Source organism: Branchiostoma lanceolatum, chromosome 11, assembly GCF_035083965.1.
Source record: "Branchiostoma lanceolatum isolate klBraLanc5 chromosome 11, klBraLanc5.hap2, whole genome shotgun sequence".
Lineage (NCBI taxonomy): Eukaryota > Metazoa > Chordata > Leptocardii > Amphioxiformes > Branchiostomatidae > Branchiostoma > Branchiostoma lanceolatum.
Window position 1 is genome coordinate 14129549 of NC_089732.1, and position 24835 is coordinate 14154383.

General features: G+C 39.7%; 1 protein-coding gene across 1 annotated transcript in view; it reads right to left on the reverse strand.

Moving 5' to 3' along the window:
• The window catches only part of LOC136444508 (caldesmon-like), a 34021-nt gene extending 10678 nt beyond the window's left edge, over positions 1-23343 (reverse strand). The window contains exons 1-4 of the mRNA XM_066442091.1: positions 23157-23343; positions 7548-7654; positions 4374-4491; positions 398-451 (exon numbers count right to left, since the gene is read on the reverse strand). Of these exons, the coding sequence (XP_066298188.1) occupies positions 398-451; positions 4374-4491; positions 7548-7654; positions 23157-23204 (327 nt within the window). The 5' untranslated portion in view covers positions 23205-23343. The remainder of the gene's footprint in view (positions 1-397; positions 452-4373; positions 4492-7547; positions 7655-23156) is intronic.
• Positions 23344-24835: the final 1492 nt, after the last annotated feature.

A 24835-nucleotide genomic window follows, 5' to 3' on the forward strand; every position in this document is an offset into this window, starting at 1 on the left:
ACTAAGTATGCAGGTGACCTATTTCAGCTTTACACCTGTTGTCTGTGAGGAAACTTAAGAACTGTGTGCACTGGACTGGAAATGTGCTTATATTTACTTGTCTATAAACGTCAGCTAGGGCAAAGACTGGTGGCACAGTTATTTCAGGTACTGACAGGTTTTGTACAGCAGTGTTAAAGGATCTAGCAAGCTGTAGTTTACAGCAAGGATCCAACAAAAGACTTCCAAAACCTTTAAATTTAAAAGAAAATGGTCTATGAATCCTAACCACATCATTTCAATGTAAACACTTTACCTCTAATTATTAGGAAATTTTATGTCTTTGAAATTACATTCCTTTACAATATACATGTACACGTGTTTGTGAAAGCTGAATTGCTCAAATGACCTGACTTACCAACGGAGGAACAAAGTTCTTGACTTTCAACTGGAACTCTTGTCTGCCTTTAACCTGCAAACAGAAAATGCATAGTTATACATCAATTACGCTATATCTACAGCTACGTTGATGAAGGTTAGACATCCAGGTAGTAAGATACGCCAAAAATAGTTACTCAAGCAACTGGATAGAATTTTGAAACAGTCACTGACAGACGTTTCAGACAGTATATCTACAGCTGTTCTAATAAGTCTGAAGTTACAGTAAAAGTTTTTCAAAATGATTAGTGGATGAAATCATGTCTTTCAAAGATAAAGTAATCAATGTATTTCTAGAGCAATAACAATAGCAAGAAACAAAAGGGTGCGGTAGTCGAACGGTAGACGGCGTCCCCACTCCCGAAACTACACTGCAAACCCAAAATTTAGCCTGTAGTTGTGGGTCATTTTGCGATATAATCGGACAAGATTTTATACAATACACAGAGCTTTGCGATTATGGGCTAATTATTCATTGTTTTTACATTTGAGTGGATGGTAAATGGTTTGGTGTTTTGGAATTCTATACAGATAGACGAATTATACATAAAAAAGGTGTCAAATAATTGGCATATACTGTAATTCAAAAGTGGCATAGTCTAATTTTTTTAAATAGTGCTAAAAATGGCACATTTGCCACCAAGATCAGATTTTATCAAAAGAAATTCAACACCAGTAGAAGATATCTCATACCCCTGATATGATTCTTCTAGAACATGCTGATTGACTTGGTCATTGTCTAAATCATGGCCGGCCTTCTTTTGTGTTATTTTCTGTTATTCCCTGTTGCCTGCATAACGCATGCATGTGTGTGACAACCCCTATAGACTCTGGGCTGATCAAGTTACCTGTGCTTAGATAAAACTTTATTGTAAATTTCCTTTGACCCCTATGAGACCTCGGTCGATAAAAGCGCCCTACCTCCTATTCTTCCCTTTTTTTCGTTTCCAACTCTTTATCAACAAGCATATCCAAAACAAAACGCTCTGACATGGTCTCCCCAATACATCGCTTGGCTGTCAAGTTGACCCATAACACTTCAAAACGTTTCGACTGCTGTCAAAGCTTGCATGTTTCTTTCAACGTGAGAATGTACTTAGGCATGCGTCATGCAACCGTGATACTCTAAACTCTCTTTGTCTCCAAAGCGACTGCTCAATACTGCGACGTAAACAGTCCATTGTTCGAGGACACGGAGAGGGAACGACCGCGGGCAAAACGTTCAGTACTTCAATTCAACCTTACACTCAAATATCAATTTAGGTCTGGGAGCTCAATCTTTGATTCAATTACTGACGTTAAATGGTTGAAAATTGGTTTTCAAGGTCTTCTAGCGTTTCTTTGGGCGGTTTTAGGTTACGATCCTCGTGATCTGACTGACAGTGACACATTGCGCTACCTGTTGTGCTATTGTCGTTAGGGCACACAAATATTTACTTCGGAAGGCAAACCTCCGCCTTGATTTTTCATCTCGACATGACAGATCTGAGCTTACGTACCTTGAAACGTCTTGAAAACAGTGTAAGAAAAAAAGATAATGGCATTGAACTTCAGGATTCAGGGACATATGGCCAATTTTTAAACAATAACGCTTTTGAATTGTGGTAGGTAGAAGGATCGCATGGCTGACTATGATTACAAAATACACACAGTATGATATTGTTATATTGAAACTACACTGCATGGACATGATCCAAAAAAGCTCGCAAAGCCATGCATTCATACTGTACAAGCAATGGAAAAATACAGGATTCTAAAAACCATTATTTTGTATCATAGCACATATATATAGTTGATCGAATAACTGTTTTATTTGATTTTATTTGGTTGGGGAATCATTCTTATCTTATTTGTTTTGTCTTACCTTGAAGACTTTGTTTAAAAGATCAAGCCTGCTATTTTCGGTCCTGACTAGCTAACAAACTTTTCTCAAGAATATTGTCTATCTTGTCATTGAAATTTGTCAACTAAAGCTACACAGTTTCTGCATGGATTTATCAGTAACACTGGCAATGTTAACAGGTTGCTTCAAATATAATACTTTTTTGAAGTTTTATTGCAGTTTCGCAGTTTATTTCAATGACTAACAAGAAAAAAAAGCTTCTAAAAAAATTTACTGCAGAATCCACATTGAGATGGGGGGGGCAACAACAGCCAGTAAAAGCTGTAAACTGTTTCTTTATTGCCGCAATAAGACTCTAACCAGTTCCTGCCCTAAACGTGACTAATTTCCTGTTCACTACATGCGTGAATAGAGAGAGACGGTTTTAATAAAGATAGATTGTGACCTTTCCCAGCGATGGGAGATATACAACGTACGCTGGCCTTCCTGATAGCTGAACAATGCACAGAGTGGAGTTCTATTGCAGGCTGAATAAACAAACAGTGGAAAAAGCTATGGAGACCATTTGGGGTTTACACTGAAATAGCATCATGCATAGATACTTGACAACATCATCTCTATCGCTTTAAAGGCATCCAGAGTATTTTAGGAGGCTTGAAAACTGGATATATTCTAGTTGCTGTAATCTTTATGAAATTGACATTTAATGCCACTGTTTACCACATTTGCGTACAGATTTTTTATCAAAAGTGCTCAAAAGCGGCACAAAAATAAGCTACATGATGATCTTTTAGTTTCATAAGCCTAGTGTAAATAGACCGATACCATTGCCTCGCCCACCTCCGTCAAAACGTAAAAAAGCAAAATTAAAACATAAAAATGCAAATATTTGACGGACATGCAGTCACTCTCTCACTGGTTGAACCGCTAATTGTGATGGACAGTCAGGATAAGTCTATTAGGGCTTGGATTTTCTATCAGTTCTCACCACACAACGTCATCGTATCTTTAATGTCGATATGTAATGGTATAGTGTTACTGAAACTCACTATGTGTAGGAATGACTAGAAATTAGAGTTTTTTATTCAAGTTTCAAGCCTCATAAAATGCTATGGATGCCTTTAACTATTCACTCAAAACTCTAGAAAAAGAACTAGATCTAACATATACAGCCAAGTAGCAGCCCAAATGCTAGTCCATCTGGAGAAATTGAAAGCCCAGTAGCTGGTGATTAGTTCCAGTGTTGATGCCTGCTGTGCTGGTAAAGGCCTGACTGCTGTTGCACATTACATGGGTGATTAGGCTTGTACAAACATTGACTCTAGGGGAGGGGGAGTTGCCTGGTAATGTGTTATGGGCTTCAGTGGTTGAAAGACTTTTATAGCTCTAGGGGATTAAAGTTGCTGTGTCCAGTGTCAATCTGTCAGCCCTGATTTTATACTTGAGTTGAATTTAACTTTTTTTTATATTCACAATACTGTGGACTTTAGTGGGGACTTAATCTCAGGGCAGAAGAAGATGGGAGGTTTTTGCAGTGTTCTACATGTAACTTGTGGTTGGAACAATCTTGTAGTACAGAAAGTAGCACATATAAGAAATACATATTTATGGTGTGAGGTCACAGCCAGAAAAATAGAGATAAAATCACACCAAACTTTTTAAGATAAACAGGCATCGTGGCATTGTGTGGCGCAAATCGGTAGGGTGCCTCGCCCACAACCGAGAGGTCCCTGGTTCGAAACCACCAATATACCCCGACGTTGTGCCCTTGGGAAAGGCACTTTACATGACTTTCTTGACTTCACTCAGGTGTAAATGAGTACCTAGCTTCGGTTAGGGATGTCCCTCGGATAGGACGTTAAATGGAGGTCCCGTGTTTGGGGAGAGCCACACCCCGCGCACGTAAAAGAACCCACAACACCTTACAAAAAAAAATTGGGGCATGCCCCGGTGTGAGATGGTCCAAAACCTACAGTCCTATGACCGCACATGGTTTGGCCCTAAGTAATAGCCTCCGGCTAGTTGGGCAACCCTGGCATGTACATGCTGAACCATAAAATAAATAAAAATCTGTATGAATGTAGATGTTTTGGATGATAAGAGCTTTACAAACCTGTGTTAGTGCCCGCCCCACCCCTCTCAGGAAGATGTAGTCTTTAGGGATGACATCAAATCCTAGTTGTTCCTCTATCTCTTCTCGAAGATTGTAGATGGTTACATCAGGGAATACTCTGCAAAATACAGAAAAAAAATCATTCAATATTATGAAGCAACATTCAAAGCAAAGATTTTACCACAGACTTTTAATCTTCAGGTTCACTTTTTCTTGCATTTTTTTGCGCCGGAACGCATTGTCCTGGCTTTTACCTTCAAGCAAGGGACCTTCAAGGAAGGAACCAGGGAAGCTTGGTTCAACACTGTGTCGCACACAATAAGACCTTATATGGCAATACGTTCTCAAATCCTTGTATAGCCGTTGCCTTATATGGCAAGAGAGCACGGAAATGCAGGCAGGCTAGATTTGCATGTGACACAGGACGGCGACCGCATGTAACTGCTACAACTGTTCGGAAATATCATTGCATTGTGGTTTCGGACTTTGATATCCTGAAAAATGACCATATTACATCTATTCCACAAGATTGCAGAAGAAAAAAAATGATTTCGTCAAGAAAACGACCAAAAATCGGCATAAATGATACCATATAGTGAGGTTATAGCATTACGTCCAGAGTGAATAGTTGCGTACCGCAGCTTGGCCGATCTGGCAACGCGAAGCACTTCGGACCCAGAAGATCCGGGTTCGTCTCCGTGCGTGGATTTTTTTTTTCTTTTTAGATATTGAATATCAAAAATATATATTGATATTATATTAATCTATCAATATCGTATTTATGAATATCATTTTTTTTCATTAATAAATAAAGAAATATTTCATATTTGTTATTTTTAAATATTCATTTAATATATACAAGGCCTTTGTCTTAGGAACAGGACTTCATAGATTCCAAACCCGGCATTCGAATTTTTCTGTTCATTGTAATGGAAAATACCGTGCAGCGGCTCCTATGCGCGGTAAGATGATTCTTGCAAAACACTCGCCACTAAACTTCTATCCCCGATGTAAACAGAGGCTCTTGATGTTGTTTGCAAAACAGCGATTCTTTGTTACAGTAGCAAATGCTCCATTGTTCAGTATCGACTTCATTCAGACAACACGGACGTGGGAAGTGGCGCCCCTCGGCACAAAACTATGGGAATTTTCATGAATTTTAGCAAAATTACCCAGGAAAATAAGGAAGAAATGTTGTAAATGCGGAAACCAGAATAATACGGATGAGGTAGCTGTTGATTTGTTTGACATTTGGTAGTCATTTTAGATAGAACCTTAGCTGTTATGAACTTCTATTTCACTTAATTACCATAGTTCTGATGATTCAATGGTGCTTTTTCAAATTTTATGTTTTATTGCGTGCCATGTACATAATTACATTGATAGCTTTTATAATGAGCCTATTATACATTTTACAAATAAGTACAAGTTGTAGGCCAAGACCAGCTTTTTCAAAAGCACTTAAGTTAAGTGACGTAACTTCAAAATTGCTTTCCCCAATCTGCCTTTCTCTATTAAAACAGTACTCATTTCCCAAAATGACAATTTTTCTTATAGACTGAACAGCCCTTGAGTGACTTCCTATGGCAGATTTTACTTCAAGTAAAGGGAAAAGACAATTCACACTTATAAACGTAGCCGAAACGCCAGCTTTTTTTAAAAGCTCTTGTTTCTTTCTCTTCGAATTTCAAGACTGTGAATTCTTTAATCTTATTCTTAAAATAACAACGTTCCAAAATCAAAAAACACAGTGCCAAGCTGGTATTGCCATCTCAATGATTTTGTCTACAATGCAAAGTAAGGCCACACCATTTCAATTTCTTGGTTTTCAGATTTTTCTTTTAAATTTTATTTAAAAAAATTATGAAAACAGAAGGCTGGGGTGAAAACTTGCACCTGACCCTGTTCACTCCCTGAAATTGTGTGCACCAAAGTACAAACTTTCCTCTGAGATTCTGTTTTCCTGTTGATTTTCTCATCTAGCATTTTCTTTTAAATCCATTAACCAAGAAATTAAAATGGTGTGGCCTTTATATATGCTGCAAAAGTAATAGATCCAGTAACGCTGCATGTTTCAATAGTGCAAAAATGTATGTTTCCAATGCTTAACCTTTAGTATGCTAAGGTAGATGTTTAGCACTAAACCAGTGTATTGGATATGGAGTCAGGCAGCAGGAATGAGGTTAAGGTAATCACTGCTACATGTACATGTGAACAGCCTTTTAATGGCTTGCTTCAAACATACATTTTTTTCCAAGGAAGTTTAAAATCATTGATTCTTCGGGAATGAAAAGGCAAATTGTAAGGTTTGACAATGGCCTTGTTTGAATGCGAGATTTACAAAACAAGTTTATCACTCAGTTTTATGGTTGGGTTGTCAACTTGTGACAAAAGCTGGGCATTTCTATTTGTTCCACTTCAACAATTGGGTCAATGGCTCCAGCCGGAACTGATACCATGGTATTAACGATTTTCACCCTGCGATAATCCACCATAATTCCTTTTTTTTGCTCAGTCCGGCGTTATTTATGTTTTATTGCTCACCATTTTGACTTGTTTGGTTGTAAATTGTTTTCTTGAAAGAAAACATGTCAATCTTGAGCCTAAGCCAAAACTGAGCAGTATACTTTTGGATTAGACCTAAATGTGACAAGCGTCAAAACTCAACAAAACACTGTGTACGTTTTTTGTAAACAATCTACCCCCACCAAACTTCCTAACACCATCTTGATAGTAACAAAACAACCAAACAATTCGGGTGTACCGGTAAATTTCATGGTAGAGTAAGTGTAATCAGTCTAATTTTGTGCAAAAAGGGACACACATGTAACGGGGGGTGCCCAAACATATGACGTTTTTTTACGCGCTCGAACTCACGGTGCTCCATTGCTGGTTGCCAGAGAATGGTCATGTTTTAATGAATGAATTTTGGACACAAACACGGCGCACTTATGCATAATAAGATCACTAAAAAATCCGTCACATGTTGGGGCGCATCATAAGTTAGGGCAACCCCTGTTACAGCAGTTAATAGTGTACACAGGTATTTCTTCAAAAGACAATTTTGTGGCCTACATGTATAACACTGACAAAACACATTTGTAGGGCATAGCTTTTATGACGAAATTATAAACAAAATGTGTGCAGAAGTACATGACATAAAACATGTCTTACCTTACGAAACCAGCTGATACGGTGTCTTTAACGGCCTCGTTGTAGACCAGACGTAAATGTTCTACCCACACGTCACCAGGAACCACATACACGTGCAGATCCACCAACTACAAAGAGAAGAAACAGGAAAAATATTCGTGAAAACCATGTTCATTTCGTTAACATTGAATCCACTAATGATCACATTTTATAGTCAAACACATATAAATGTGTCTGTCAGGACTTTGACCAGCCCTAGATATTTTTCCATCGTCTGACACCCATGCAAATCAATCCTTCTGGTGTGATTTGACATAATTTTAGTCTTTCATTTTAGACACAGTGCCAATTTTGTCTGTCAAAATGACAGAAAGGCAAAACCCTGGTGCCCATGCTCAACAATAAGTGCATCAGTAAAGTAGACTAGCTTATCAATTAGTTTGCCTTAATAATTGCTTAATGTTACTCCTAACGTACCCTTTCTAACTCCTTGTCTTTCCTGTCCGCTACAGCCAGTCTTGACATCTTATACCTAAAACCCAAACTTCGCCACTTCCCGACAACTACACGACAAGGCGCCTGTTTACGGAAACAGATCTGCCTGTTGCACGTCCGCACGCCTAAGCCGCGACAAGCCCGCGACACACCGGACACCAACGAAAAGCAATCGCACGTTTTGTTGCCAACAACAGGATTCTCTCATCCGTGACCCGGGCACTTCACTCCCAGTAAGGAATACAATCCCCACCCCTTCTCTTTAAACCACCCCACGCTGACCACCCATCAACCAATGGGAACCAAGGATGAATGGACAAGAAAGGAAATGTTTGAATAGCCAATGGTATAATGCGAGACAAAAAGGTGAAGGCCATGGGCACAAACATACATACAAAGTATTCAAGCAACATGTTTTGCTCTAGAAAATATGAAACACCAACTGCGCTGTACATGTTTCAGTACACTAGTAGAATACTTGACACCCACAAGATGCTTCAAGCTAGAAGTGCACTCAACATGTCAGCAACGTTTATTATGAAAAACATTCCGCAACGCTGTGACGTGTTATGTAATCCTTACAGCACCCGGAAAACAACATTGCTGTTCACCTTGAAAGAGTTTCTGTACCTTACACTTATCGTTGCTCCATGACTTCTTTAGGGCTGTTCAGGTTATGATAAAGTGTCATTACATTTAAGGGGGTTGCTATTTTTGTACTGATCATTTGTTGAAGTAACAGTAATAGAGCAGAAAAGGGCTTGCAAGAACACTTGAAAATGAAATCTGTTTGACAGTTTTCCTAGATATCAATATGCATAGAAAGCCTAAACTTGAATTTGTTTTTATCACAAAAATAGCCAAGAAAACTTTTGATCTTTGACCCAGAGTTCTAGAAAATAAATGATAATGCATAAATCTCACTTCATGACCAGCCAGCGATGACTTTAAAACAAATTTTGAATAACACTGTGCATGCAATGACTTTAGCTATGCAAAATAACATCCAGGTCCTATATGTACATGTACCTAAACTCTTTCTTGTCTTTTTAATTAAATAGCAGAAATAGTGCACAAAAGGATCTTCCACTTTGAAAGTCTTTACTGTGAAGCTTGGATCGCTGTGCAAAAATGTTTCAAATGTTTGCTGATTCTACATTAGTCAAAAGAGACTCTATCGCCATGGTTATACCGTGAACACAAACTTACATGCCCCCTCCCCCCTGTTCCTAGTGCCCTTGTATTGTTCTGGAATAATGCGGCATCAGCTCAAAAGAAGGGCCCAAAAAGATTCCTGCCTGTGTGTTATTTGAGAAACAGATGACAGCCTTCGGACAGAAATACAATGTCGTCCCTGTGATACCAATCAATCTTCTGTATCAATGTTTTGTTGTAACAGGTGCCCGTAACATATATCTAGGCCACTCTCCATACATCTTTATCTCCATTGGTTAATGAGTTAATTGAGTTATTCAAAAGCAAGCAAACTTGTCACAGAAAAAAAGGGAGAGTCCAAGTTTGATCACCTGCAATCTCACAGTCGACAGTTCTTAGTTTACTGTAAAGTTTTCCAGATGATATAATATTTGATCCAAAGTTTACGAAACAGTCCGGTGCATAATGGATATTGTCGGTCAAATTTCCTGGGAGGAATTGAGTAAATATTGCCTGTACTAAAGGCGCGTAGCAACCTGTGGTGGTTGATGTATAGGGAAGTTGTTGACACAACATTAAAACGGGGGCATCGTGGGTTAGATTTCTCAATTCCTCAGTACAGGATAGTCAGACAGACTATACTTACAAAGCTGGGTCTCTGCTATGGTACTGTTTAAAACTTAGTAACACTATCCTGTCATAAGTAAAAATATAGGTATTGCTATTTTCAGCCATGGTGGCAAAATCTGATACCGTGTGCAGGGAAAACTTTTGTTGAATTTAGAATTTAAAGGTTCTGGGTTCAAAACCCCGGGAGGCCCAAATGCTGTCCCCTTTTTTGCTCACTTGGCTTAGGTGTAAATGCCAAGATGTAAAGCCGGAGGAATCCCATACCTCGAGCACGTTAAAGAACACACCGCATGTTTCGATAAGAGTAGGGGTCCATCCTACATTGAAGTGTGAGTGGATCAAACCTTACAGTCTGGTCTTATGTTGCTTGTACTTGATATACATTTAGTGAAATATTGCTTGAGGGTTATTTGAAAAAAGCAAAAAAAAAACACAGCTAAAACATGATTTGCTTTGAATAAATTAAAATGATTTAGAAAAAAATCATATGTATTCAAAGCTTGAAACCACAGTTTATATTCCTGCACCAAGAAAAAAATGTTGTTGCGAGGCAAGAAAAATAAATGTCATTTTGCACTATTTACAAAGTAAATAATTGAACTGAATGGCTGTACAATTGTTGGTGACTCATTTCTAGAGGTCATGTTCATGGTTTTTGTTGTGAGCTCTTGCTACAAAGTCATGACATTGCAAACAAGTGCAGATTCAGTCTTGTGTGATTTGTTACTGAGATTGCTTCTACCGCAAAGAAAACACATCGAATTCCTCCTTTCCCCATGACCTTCCTTTTATTTCTTAAAGAAAGTCCTTTGAATATCTCAGGACAAGTTACATTTTTTGTACACTGTAAATTATGCTTTATCATTCAATCAAGTTTGATGTGACATGCTACAAAAATCAAATAAAACAAATCATTGTGATCAACAAAATTGATAATAAGGCCACACCAATTTAATTCCTTGGTTAATGGATATTTTTTCTAATTTTAGCATGTCAGGACATCATGAAAACAGGAGGCTGGGGTGAAAACTTGCACCTGACCCTGTTCACTCCCTGAAACTGTGTGCACCAAAGTACAAACTTTTCTCTGAGATTCTGTTCTCATGTTGATTTTCCAATCTAGCATCGTTTTTAAAATTCCGTTAACCAAGAAATTAAAATGGTGTGGCCTAATGTCTGATTTACTTTTTATAGCTGTAATACTATAGGCACACAGCTAAATGTATTCAGTAACATAACATTCCGTATGGGCGGTAGTCATGGTAACTAGGATTAAGGTGTTCCATTAAACAGTTCAGCAACTCCGCAAAATTCAATCAATTAAATGTTAATCAAGGAAGGGCACCACGGTTCATAGTTTGTTAGTTACTATGGCACTCTGCATCCACTTACTTTAGGCAAGTAACAAAAAGCTAGCAGGATGGTTTTACAAAAACCCATTAAACTCCCGAGCTCGAGCACTTCGAGTGTGCCTCTCCTAGTTACTTATTGAAGAGGCCGTCATGGCTGAATAACAATGGCGACTCAATTTAAAAAAATTCTCCCATGCTCCTTGGCAACTTCAGTTGCTTGTAAGGGATGTTATTATTGGGGAAGCTTTTTGAATTTTTTTTTTTTCCTCGAGAAGCTCAATGCACCAGGTTACCCTTTTCACTCTGTCACTACTGTAAATGCAGAAATGTTTGCGGTGGTTTTATGTTTGCGGTGAACTCTTCAGCGCGAACTCAAAACTACCGCGAAATTTTTGCCCACCAATGACTACAACGCTACTAATGTTTCAAACGTGAACTTGGAACCACCGCGAACACTCTATTTAAGCCCTAACACGAAATAAAAACCATGTGAACTTAGATACATTTATTGTATTTCACTGTGAACTTGTTGATAACATTTGAATTAACATCACTCTGACTACACTTTGAAAACTAAAATATAGCACTTAGCGGACATCATGTACTTAACAAAAATGTAAGTTGATTATTGAGTCTAATTCTGCCCCATTCTTTTCTTAAGCAACCAGACCATTACCGTAATTGTGGAATAGAAAAAATTGTACCTGCAGAATAAAATCCCCCAAGCCAAATAATAACTTTAACTGCCCAAATTGGTGCCTATTATCACATAAAAGTAACCCAGGGCTTCAGAAATGTACTTGTATATTAAAATAGCTTTGTTCAAATCCATATAACTGGAAAATCTACCATGGAAACACTAATCTTTCAGGCAATAGGGACAGCATGTCTGAAATAAGTTCTTAGTAAATAAGAATGGAGTCCCTAAAGGTATGCCTGCATTATTTAACAGGATGATCTCCTAAGTACACACTCACTTTCTAAGAGAGCCACACAAAAGAAGGGCGTTTTTGTGTGATTATAGTGGACCTGTGGGTATGTATGTGCTACACCTGGCTGTTCTCACCTTGAGTACAAGCCTTTAGGTACAACTGAAAGAGTCTGCCTGACACTTAAGTGCTGCGTACCGGTACTGTACCGTAAAAATTGATTCGGTACAGGTCCAAAATACCGGATCATGAAGTACTGGTACTGTACTGATATAAATTTACACCAAGTATGTGCTTATTTTGTGACTGATCTCCTGATCTCATGGCCTCATGCAACACCAAACGTGACCAAAGTTACACCTTGGAACAGCAACTAATATGCAACAGATCATTCAGGCAGGCTGGGAGTTTTGATAGCAAGGCCAAGGGAGTTTGGCGGTAGGAAACCTAGTTATGTTCTTTGAATAAAGATACTGACAAGATATAAACAGTTTGTGTTTCTGTCATTATTGAAGTTCAGAAAAACACATCTAAATTTTTCAAATTGTTCAGGTACAGGTACAGGTACAGGTCTGTACCTGTACCTAAACCTCTGTACCTGTACCTGTACCTGATGTTACGTTTAGGTACGCAGCACTAGCTGACACACTTCCAGTTATAGCAAGAAGCTGAAAATTCTTCTGTATGATATTGATACATATCTCTATAAGGCACTTAATTATTTTCATTTCTGACGTCTAAACAGTTTCTATTTTACAGGTGCTTAAGTAGAGTAAGGTGTGATAATGAAGCAAGTTGAATTCAGAGCAGATATGAGGGTCTTAAAGACTTTTTTCACTAAAAATTTCAAAGGTTTCTAGGCTAATTTTTCCTTACCACCTTAAGTTTGTGAGTCTTTAAAGAATTGTTTCCATCCAATTCAGTAATGCACCATTTATTTGTTACCAACTGCACTCAAATATCAGTACTCATTAAGTATCAATTAACACCTATGTAATTGCTATATAATTACAGTCTATCACGGTTGGCAACCCTGTCCATTATCACCTTTGCTGGTGCCCATTGTTTACCTAATTTTTGTGCTAAACGCTTCCATTCACCAATTCTTTATAATTTTCTATGATGAATACAGTCTATATTATTCAAAACCAAGGTCTAAACCCACTGTATTGCTTGTACAAAGGCCTAAATCCCCAAAGTGTCATGTCTAATAGCAAGTAGACTTCATTAATTGTCAATGGTGCATATTTCAGTGAAGCCATGTATGTCTCATACACTGCATGTTGTTTGGCGGGATAACTTTTGGCAGGATAACTTTTAGACGAGAAAATATATCCCACTCCAGTCACTGACGAAACATAGTGGATTGTATTAGATAGATTGGTTAGCCTAATAGAATGTTATCTATGTACCAGTGAATGCCATACTTTGTACTTTGTACCTTGTACAATTATTGTTGTGCAATAAAGTTATTATTATATGTATAACTTCTGTCTACAAAATTTATCCAGTTGCTTGAGTAACTTTTGCATTGCCTAACTTTTTACTTGGATGTCTAACATTCATCAAGCTATTCTACTTTATTTTCTTAAAGTTAAAAAAACAGGACATGTGATGCCAAAGATAATCTCCAAGCAGATCCAGTTAATTTTTGGGAGGTGTATTGTTTAAAAAGTGCAATACTGATAAAGGCCTACTAAAGGCTGCAAAATGATGCATCAAATACTAAGAATAAACTGGATCCTTTCATCTGCTTGGAGATTAGCTTGGGCATCGCATGCGCTGTTTTCAACTTACATCTAACAAATTAAGTTACTACTTACATTACTATCATTGCGCTTGTATACTTGGGGTCGCCGAGGGATGAAGGCGAATTCTTTCTCGTGCAACTTGGAAGATCTATCCCGGTGTGGTGCCATGTTTCCCTTACGCTATCCCGGCTACGCAACCAACTAAAATGAGTCTCTTCGCTGGCGCGGTTTTATTTGTAAGTCCGAATAACAGATCCAGTGTTTCTAGAACACAAGAGGCCACTGTTGCAACAGTTATTTTAGGTGAGATGCTTTCCTTGTCGCCAAACCACTTACAATTAGTTACTTTCACTGTGCTATGTACTTTGTTATTTTATGGCTCGCAGCTCTAATGAACGCTGTTCCCTCTCCTTTGAAACGATGAAAGTGAAAAATTTCTTAGACTCGAACTTGTTTCTTTTCTGACGCAAGTGTGAAAACTTACAAAAGAATAAGTTTTCGTCAGTTACATGTCTAGGTGGCGCTCCTGTAGGGCAGCCGCGGTTTTGTACCTCTCCCCTGCAGGGGCGCTTTTGGTGTCTTCAACCATTGTTTTATTGGGATTGTGCAATATATTTGTTATTATGTGTTACGTGAACGTGCAAGGACTGTCTAGAAACGAAACCTGCCGTGTTCCGTTGGATTATTGACGTGTAACTGAGGATCTCCGACGCGGCCTGTGCCAAGCTGGGATAATGGCGGCCTCTGGCGTCCTCCGATACTCCCTGGATTTCCTGAGAAGCTTGCGACGTTCTATGCCCCCGTTGAATCCATGGACAAGCAAGACTACCAAGGACAGACTCCAACTCAATGGATTGCTACGGAGAAGCAGACCTCGAGGGAGAAAAGCTGGAAGAGGTAGGGCTTACAAGATCCCTACCATAGTCGGCCATCGCCCTCCCCCTCGCAGGCCGGCGTCCCCAGTACAAGTAGCTCCTTTGATATGCAAATCTACGGGCGCTGTTCAAGACCTGATCAAGCCACAGCTGCATAGTTGGGAAATGCCTCGGATACTTCACCGCATTCAGCGGAGTCCCGCTATCCCAGCAAAGAAAACGGCCTACGTCCCACGTATGCTCCTGTGTAACCCTAGGTCTCTCATCAACAAGATAGACGAGCTACAAGCAACTCTGTCTCACAACCAGATCGACATAGGAGTCATCTCCGAAACCTGGTTATCAAGCACCCACCCTGCATCTGCTATCGCGGTGAGTGGTTTCAACGTGTATTCCAAGCACAGGGTCGATAGACGAGGCGGCGGCGTTGCAGTGTACGTGAAAGAACACATTCCATCACGACAACTGACTGAATACACCGTGCCAATGGAACTCGAGTGTGTATGGGTGTGGTCTCGACCACATCGCCTACCAAGACCGCTGTCAGCTGTTGTCGTCTGCGGCATTTACTCTCCACCCAACTCACCCCACAGAGACCTACTACTCAACCACCTGTTGACAACATCCGACGACATCCGCACCAAACACCCTGACTGCGGTATTGCACTGCTAGGTGACTTTAACAGAGCTAACACGGCTGAACTCTGTAGAGGAGGTCATCTGTCTCAAGTTGTCAAGAGCAACACTAGAGGAAACGCAATGCTAGACTTGATATTGACAAACATGAAGACCATGTACGAGCAGCCCTCCATCTTGCCACCGCTGGGTCTCAGTGACCACTCCTGCGTCCTCTGGACCCCGAGTCACAAACCCAAGGCCAAGCCCACAAAGAAGCAAGTACGGCCGCTTCGTGAAAGAGATATGTTGGAGTTTGGCAGATGGATAACATCACACCAGTGGTCCGAAGTGTACAGTGCGGTTGGTGCGACAGCTAAGGCAGACGCCTTTCACACCACACTGGGAAGTGCCATGGACACATTCTTCCCGATTAAGACCATTAAGACACACAGCACGGACAAACCTTGGGTCACATCCCACATTAAACACTTAATCGGCTTAAGACAAAAGGCGTTCCATAGGAGAACCCCACTCGTGTGGAAGCTCTACCGGAACCGTGTCCAGAAAGAACTCGCACTTGCAAAGAAGTCCTACTACAAGGACCATGTATCGACCCTCAAAACCGCCAACCCTAGACGATGGCACCAGGAAATCATGACCATGGTCAATAACACCAAGCATGACGGTGTAATTGTGATCCCTGGATTCGAGACCGCTGACAACTTGACTGTTGCTAACACCATCAATGCAAAGTTTGCTGCAGTATCCCAGGCCCTCCCTGCACTTGACACCTGCCAGTTACCGTCTTTCCTCCCGGCATTACAGCAGCTACCGACACTCCATGTCTGGGATGTGTACCAGAGACTGCTGGCGGTGAAGGCGAATAAGGCACCTGGCCCGGACGTCATCCCCCCTAAGGTTATACATGAATTTGCATGTGAACTCAGTTCTCCGTTTTGTCACGTCTTGAACTACTCATATGCAGAAGGCACAGTTCCCAGCCAATGGAAACAGGCAGTGGTTGTTCCAGTCCCCAAGTCCCAGCCAGCCAACCTCGACCAGTTGAGACCCATCTCCCTGACATCACAGTTTGCGAAGGTCGCCGAGTATTTTGTCACCAAATGGATCCACGACAACATCACTTTCGATGAGAGACAGTTTGGCAGCCTGAAAGGACGATCGACTGTCCACGCCCTTGTGAATTTGGTCGACAAGCTGTTCAAGGGAGCTGAAAACCCGTCGACTATTAGCACAGTTGTAGCCACGGACTTCTCTAAGGCTTTCGACAGGGTTCATCATAACACTGTTATCAATAAGCTGCTGACCAAGGGATTAAGACCGGAGTTGGTTCCGTGGGTTTGCAGTTTTATCTCCGGTAGGAGACAACGTGTGCGGTACCGTCAGTCCCTCTCCGACTGGGAAACTTTGTCGTGCGGAGTTGCGCAGGGGACTCTCCTTGGTCCTATTCTCTTCTTAGCTCTCATCGACGACGCTGCAGACGATGTCATCTGTCCTGTATGGAAGTATGTCGACGACATGAACTTACTTGAGACGAGAACACTTCGCCAGTCTCCCATCCTACAGGATGCGCTCGACGACCTCTGCCTTTGGACACAAAGAAACTACATGCTCTTAAACGGTGGCAAATGTTTAACCATGCACGTGACCTTCGCCAGGAACCCACCTCTCCCACCCCCTCTCCGAATCAACGATTCAGAACTGGCTGTTGTCCCAAGCCTCAAAGTGCTTGGTCTCCACATACAGAGTGACCTCCACTGGGATAAACAGGTTAACGGCATGGCAGCAAAAGCGGGCAGAAAACTCTTCCTTCTTAAGCGGCTCAAGAAGTTTAACCTGCCCCAAGGTGATCTGGTAGCAATCTATATTGGCTACGTCAGGCCAATATTAGAGTACGCCGTCCCCGTCTGGAACTCCGGCCTGACCAAACACCAGTCTGACCAACTAGAACGGTTGCAGAAAAGGGCGTGTCGCACCATCATGGGCAGCAGTTACAACGGATATTCACATGCGCTGGAACACCTCGGCCTGTCAACACTTGCTACCAGACGTGAACAACTGTGCCTGAAGTTCGCCAGATCCCTGTTGGACTCCGAATTCAGGGACTGGCTGCCACCACCCAGGACTCAGATCACTGGCAGAGTGACTCGAAACAGCCATAAACTGAACTGCCCAAAAGCCAGAACGAACCGGTACTTGAACTCTAGCATACCGTACCTGACCCGGCTTATCAACCAATATGATCAATAATTGTCGTCTGTAAATATATAATCAAAATGTCGAGTTTATCCTTTGTCTGTCCTACGAAATGACGGTTGAAGTCATACTTGATGTTTACGTACGTATATGGCACCGGCTGTATTATATACGATTTTAATCATTGTGCATTGGTTTTAATTCAGTGCTATGCACTGCGACTGCCAATAAAATCATCTTGTATCTTGTATCTTGTATCTTGTAATAAAAATAGCACTAAAAATCTGTTACTTTTGAGTGAGTGGAAGTGTAGGCATCTTAGCCTTGTCTTCATTGGTCAGTTCTCATGAAGGTTAATTGCTTTAATTCATCTAAGAAACAAGCAATCTCATTGGTCTAGCCTGCCCACCATGCATGATGTCTATCAAGTAACATGGGCATCACAACTGCATTTCGACTAGTTGCTTGTCCCTATGGTTAAAGACTTTTGAAAATCTGAAAAAATTCACTTTTGTCTGGTAATACGAATCCTAAAAATAAACTTAGAACCCAGATCTGACCTGAATTCATCCACTTTGCTTATGATAAAGCATTACCAACGTTGTATGGTGACGTAAAGCCGGCGGCCCCGTGTATGAGGGAGCTTCAGACATTAGCCTCAAGCGTCAAACCTCTGCACGTAAAAGAACCCAACAAACTTATCGAGAAGAGTAGGGGTGACCCGGTGTGCTTGGCAAAAATGCGAGCCGTAGCGAAGCTGCATTGTACTACCACTAGCTACTTGACAAAGCATCATGCTTCACCTCAAATGAGGATGCCTTGAAACGAAAAAACACACGCTGTACCATGATTTCTTCAGTTTCAGGTACATGTACATGACATTGTATAGAAGCCACAAACCAAACAACCAAAATTCAACAACATTACCTCCTCCAGAGGTTATACAAATCTCTAACACACTGGTTCACTGGTGCACTAGTATGCCGAAGGGTGGTTATAATAATAATCTAATAATCTTTATTGCATGTTCGTTCCCTGGGGATAAATGCACATGGGGCCACAGGGGCCATACATAGGGTAATTGAGAGAATATAAAAATGACGTTAACGTCTAAATATACTACTAAGCACTATTCTAAATGTCCTACTGTATATCTAGGTTCTAGTGGCTTCTTCTCTCTTTTTAAAACATATGGCTACATAATTACATACTTCGTTCATCACATTAACATCTTTGCATGACATCAAGTGTCTAAAAGTATTTTGCTTTGATATTGTTTTACATCTCTTGTCAAGCTGAATTAATTTGAACAGTGACTGACGTTCTTCTTCATACAATACACAGTCTAGTAAGAAATGCATTTCATCTTCAATACAAGAGTTATTACAAAATTTACATATTTCTGTGGCTGAACAATGCAAATAAAAATACAGGTGTGTCTTAACAACAGAAGTACACAATTATCTCTCAACAAAGACTGATGTACATGTATAGGAAGGCAGTGAAAAGAAAACCTTTTTGCTTGTGCATGTATTTCGTTGCTTGTATCCCATATTGTTGCTGCTGGTATGGAATTTGTTAATGAAAGAGTCTATCCCTGTACAAATTACAGTAAATTGTGAAATATCTGCAGTGGTTTTATATTTGCTGCAACAATGACAAAGCCTTTGATAATCAATGTCTTTCACGGCATGTTTCACAGATTCATAACTACAATTTTTCTTTTTTTTTTGCGTGAGGAGAACCATAGGAGCCAGACAACACAAGCCAATCAATAGACAGGACACATCCTAGCCTCCAGGCACAAGGGTTATAACCCAGCAACCGAGTAAACAGTGCTTTCATAGGTTGAACAACCTGAAAATCACTATGATTCTTATAGGTAGGAAGAAAATCCCCATACATGTATCTTACTGCATAAATCTAACACTTGGAGCCTTCAAGTGATATTCAAAGTAATTTCTTCTTCTTGTAACTTGGTAACTTTTGTATGTAGCTTTTGCCTTTTTAAAACATCTTGAATTTTTTCAACGAACGAACTAAGCAATCTTAATTGACATGCACTAAATACAATAGTATCGAACATTGTTTCTCTAAGCCTTTAAATACAGTCTTATATTTTAAGATTTAGTCATCAAACCTCACCCAAAATCAACACAGCGCAAGACGTCAATTAGTGAACAAATTTAAGGCCAGCTTTCTGTCTGCTTTTCCAAGATAAATGGACAATTACACGATCTAGTCTGACTAAACTAGCGTAAATTGTTGAGGATCATTTGTTCTTGTTCGACTTGGTATCTCTCGCCATGTAGGCAAATATAATAACGGACTCTGACATGCCATGGATCGCCCTTTTATATACCACCACCTAAGCCTTAAGTAATCAAACGGACTGGTAATTACAACTTAAAATGTACCGAGGCCTTTTGTTCAATTGTCACATTTGCTTATTGATTGAAAAATTTTTCTGATCCAGAAGAAAAAACACATTTTTTAAATTTCCTTTGAAAAAATATATGTTCGTACAAATCAGATAAAAACTGTTAATTTCACACTGCTATATTCTTATGAATGAACTTGAAATCTTGTTTGTATGTGTGTGTTCCCCTAAAAATTACTGGCCACAAAGATATAGAAAATGCAATGTGTAATGAACATCACATCAAGACATTGGACCCTGTATATAGTGTATGAATCAATTTCAAAGTCCATTGTTTAACTGTGACAAATATGGGTGTGCCAAACAAACCCTTAGTTTCTTTATCATCTAAACTGCGTGCTTGACTTCTACCGACCAATGTATCGCAAGGTCACAGCCAGCGGAATAAAGATCAAATCTAACCAATGACAGTCGTCCGTCGGTATACTTTACAACACAAGACTGGAATTTGATCGATAAATCTATCAATTTGTGGATGTTTTTCATGCGACGAAGGTGACACAATGGTTGTTCTATTCGCTAATAGCGTACAAGAGTATTTATTACAACGTTTGCACTACGTGGTCAAATAAGAGAAAGGCAAGTTGTGCTTATTGTTATTTCACAGTGCACGGTCACCCTGACTGAAAAACCAAACACATGTGTGTTAGCCCTGGGACTGTAGTCAGTGGGGCAAATCTTGTTAAACAGGGAAAAATGCCAGCACATAGAACAAAACTGGTTTCCTTGGATTGAGCCTGTATTTGTACATTGCACATCTTTTCAAACTCAATGTACTGTAAATCAACACATTTCTGTGGTAGTTTTATGTTTGTTATTTTTGTGGTGACTTCTTGCAGTGAACTCATCACACTGTCAACATGCTAAGTTCTGTCTTGCAATACTTCAGTTTTTTCCAACGTTAATCTAAAACACCATGGTTGCCACCTTTCTCTTTCTCCTGTTTAATGAATTCTCCGCAAAGCTAAATCATTTTACGATAATGGTAAAGCTAAATTCGCCCCTGTACCCTAAATATGCCAGTTATCTTTTCCTTTAATTTTCGCACTGTTAAGCAGAGATGAGTTAATTTTTTGGTCAGATTTGAAATGAAACTTACGGATCCATACATTACCTTCATTGCTAAGATGAAAGAAAGGAAATTAAGATCTTTCTGCTTTTACTTAATACTTACGTCAATCATATACAGCTAAGCTTTTTGTTCAGTTTTGGCAGTGAGCTCTTAAAACATACTTTCAAATTTCCACTTCAAGTTCCGACAAGGCTACAAATCCCTAACTTTATCCTTTAGCACAATGAAGTAGCCGTTTGGCACCCAATTCTCTATTGGTTACAGAGTTAGGCAGCAGGGAGATGGTAAGGCCACACCAATTCAATTTCTTGGTTAACGAATTCTTTTTTTAAATCTTAACCAAAAAAAATCATGAAACAGAAGGCTGAGGGGAAAACTTGCACCTGACCCTGTTCGCTCCCTGATTCTATGTGCACCAAAGTACAAACTTTCCTCTGAGATTCTGTTTTCCTGTTGATTTTCCAATCTAGCATTTTTTTAAAATTTTGTTAACCAAGAGATTAAAATGGTGTGGCCTATATTATAAGGAAAGAACTGAGCTAAAACATCACAGCTTAGTCCTGACAAGTTTCAAGCTTGTGGTACATAGGACAAAGCCCCAGCACACTAACATATACTATCTCCGTAATTCCTATCTTATCTATATTGGCTTACCTATTAGTCACCAGGACAACATGCAACCAGCCAGGTAAGTATGTGGATGGTTTGTCGGGCAAAGTATGTAAGCCCGACTTTGTAGCTTTAGAAATACACTAATGATAATCTTGAAGCAGTTGTTGGCTCCAGTTTAGTGTTTTATACATGTTTTATGCAGCTTTTTTCCCTAGGGAGAAAAGAAGATATTTAGACAAAAATGCGGACCATTAGAAACAGTTTTTCAAAGCATTAAAGAAACACACTTAAAACATTACGTTTCCTTGAATAGTAAGAAGAAGTCAAAACATGCGAGTGATGTTATTTACACTCAGCTTCTAACAAACGGTTTTGCCAAATATGCAATTTGCACACACACACAGTTCCAAATCCAATGTTCTAGAATGGACAGAATTTTTCTACAGTTTTCCCATACATTGCATTCTGTTTCTTGAAAAGTCTAACCAATATTTTCATAGCCATTTTACTACCCTTATAGAAAATCATTCTTAGAAATTTAGATGATAAAACTTTAAGCGATATCGGTGTGACCCTTCCCATATAATTTTCTACTTCTTCTATCATTATGTCCCATCCAAGAATACAGTCACTTAACTGTTAATTAAAACATTACACTTGTTGCTCTTCCTATGTTTTAAATGTTATATTCACAATTAGATTAACAATAGACATCTCTTACACCCCATATTGAAGTTTTTTTGTCATAGATTAATTTTAATTGTTAGTTTTTGTCGAAAACTATAACTGTGGTCTGGTGGCGTCCAGTTTTTTGCTCTCGTTTTAAAATGTTGAGTTTCAAAATTTAGGATAGACTTTGTTTCTTGCTATAAGTGAAAACATGCATCACGTGCAAAGCTATTGCCACTAAATAATCAGTAAAACGACTAGTACCATGCCAAGCAGTCCAGTTTGAGCCAAATATTTGGGCTTAGTTGTGGTAAACTTGTGGCTTACTGTACATAAACACCAGTGTTTTATCGTCATACACTGAGTAGAAAAAAAACGTTCTTCAAATCTCTCTCTTTAACAAACTAGCTAGTACAAAACTTGTAGTACAATCTTAAAGAAAGACCTAGAATCTGTTCAAAACGTTACGAAACTACAGTCAGAGCTACGTTGCGAAAGCTTTCCCATTTAACCGGAAGTCAGAAAATGTTTCGAGAAAATACAGTAAGATTACCAAACAGAAATACAGCAAGCAGCAACAAATTCTTTAACTCCTTAGTATTAAAACCACCTGTTGCAAACTATCCAACAAACAAAAGCGGCATCGTCTGTGAATTAAACCCCGGGTTTGTGAAACTGATCACCCCCTGTCCTGGACTACCCACACGGGTTCTTCGCCATATTGTCTAGTGTATACAGTTCGGTGGCGCAGATTTTTATATATCGACCCTCTCGAAGTCAAGTACCGTACAAAATCCCATCGCTACTTCACTACACACCTGCTCGGAAGGCGGTCGCGAGGGCAACCGAGGGTCCGGGTAGCTCATCTCGGTGTCCCAGTCGCCGTTAAGTTGGTTTGCGAGCCGCCGGCATGATCCAATGGCATCGGTGTTTCCTTGATCGAGTTTAGTGTCGGGCCGAAGGTTTTGTCCCCCCTGATGGGGTCAGTTTTCCCCGTTGTCAGGGGCGACGGGTCACGTGACATGTGTGACAGGTCCTACTGAGAGATGGGCGTGTGCGTAAGCTCCAAGCAGACGTGTGCGGGTTTGGTTTGGCCTTTCGCACTTGGTTTTACGTGTTACAACTTTACGACAGCAAAACCTATGTTGTTTTGAAAGTGTTTTGAGTGATATATATGTTGATTGGATGATTGGTAAAACTGATACTTCGTAAAAAGACTTGCAAAAATATAGCGGGAAGACAAACAAAAAGAAGCAACCATGCGTCTGCTTGGAGTCTAAGTTCTGTGATGTTTGCCCGTTTATTGTCCCCGTAAAACAAATTTACACGGAATAAGTCAATTGCCAATTTTTTCGTTGTCCTTAGATACGAGATACGGCGTTGGTGACTAAGAAAAATGGCGTTTTTTTTACTTCTTTGTGTCATGTGTGTACGATTTCTAATTTTGTGTTTTACTGTTTCACAGGTGTTTGTGTGATCTTTTGTTTTTGCGACGCAAACAAAGATTGAAGTCAACGTTTAAGGCAACAAGAATTTGCAACAGGAGAAAGCTATACGATAATACGATCCACGGGAAATATTGTATGTAAGATTGTGTCAACATTCTGACTTCTCACTTGGGTAGTAGTGCGTTGGATGTTCAGTATATGCAATATAGTCAAGTCATTGGGCGTCTTGCTGGAGCCTCATTTAATGAACGTCATAGAATAGAACTTACTGTTAAAAACTGGCGGTTTATCGGTTATATGAAGAAACAAGAAGAAAACAAACAAGAAAACAAACATGCATGACATACACCTTTTTATATCATTTTCAAAGAAATGAAAACTATACGAAAGAAATGGCAAGAATTTTACGCATTCTCAAATCTTTGTCAAAAGATCTATGATAGCTGTAATGGAATGATCAAACGTGACCTTCAACTTGTAATGGAAACGTTGTAACCTTGGAGACAAAATATGTTCGGGAACATCCCCTGTGACTCTAGATAGCACGCACGTCCTTGCATCTTTAACACGATTAACCATGTATACACGTGTATGTCCGTGTGTGTTACATTACTACACAATACCTACTTGCTCTGAGCCTATGCAAAATTAATGATATCCGACGTCCCCGAGCGAAGTTGTTTTAGAAACTTAACAAAGAGAATTTCACCTTGGTGGTTCGATAAAACATGACGCACTTGGAAACAAACGTTTAACATGAAAACACACGTACACTGGTGCAAGGACGAATGAATCACTCAGTCATAAAAACATTTCTTTTTGTGTGTTATCACGCTATCTAAAAATGCTGTATTCTTTTTCATAAGGTCTAAATCTAACTGCATGTAAACCAGTCAGAATTGCCTTGAAGAAGGGGACAGATGGTGACCAAAACGTTGGTGGAATAAATCTCTTGGTTGTGTAAAAAGAGTCTTTTTATTCACTGACTTACCAACCTGATGAAGCTATTCGCGGATGTAAATCTTGTATTATTTCAATTATTTCTAACC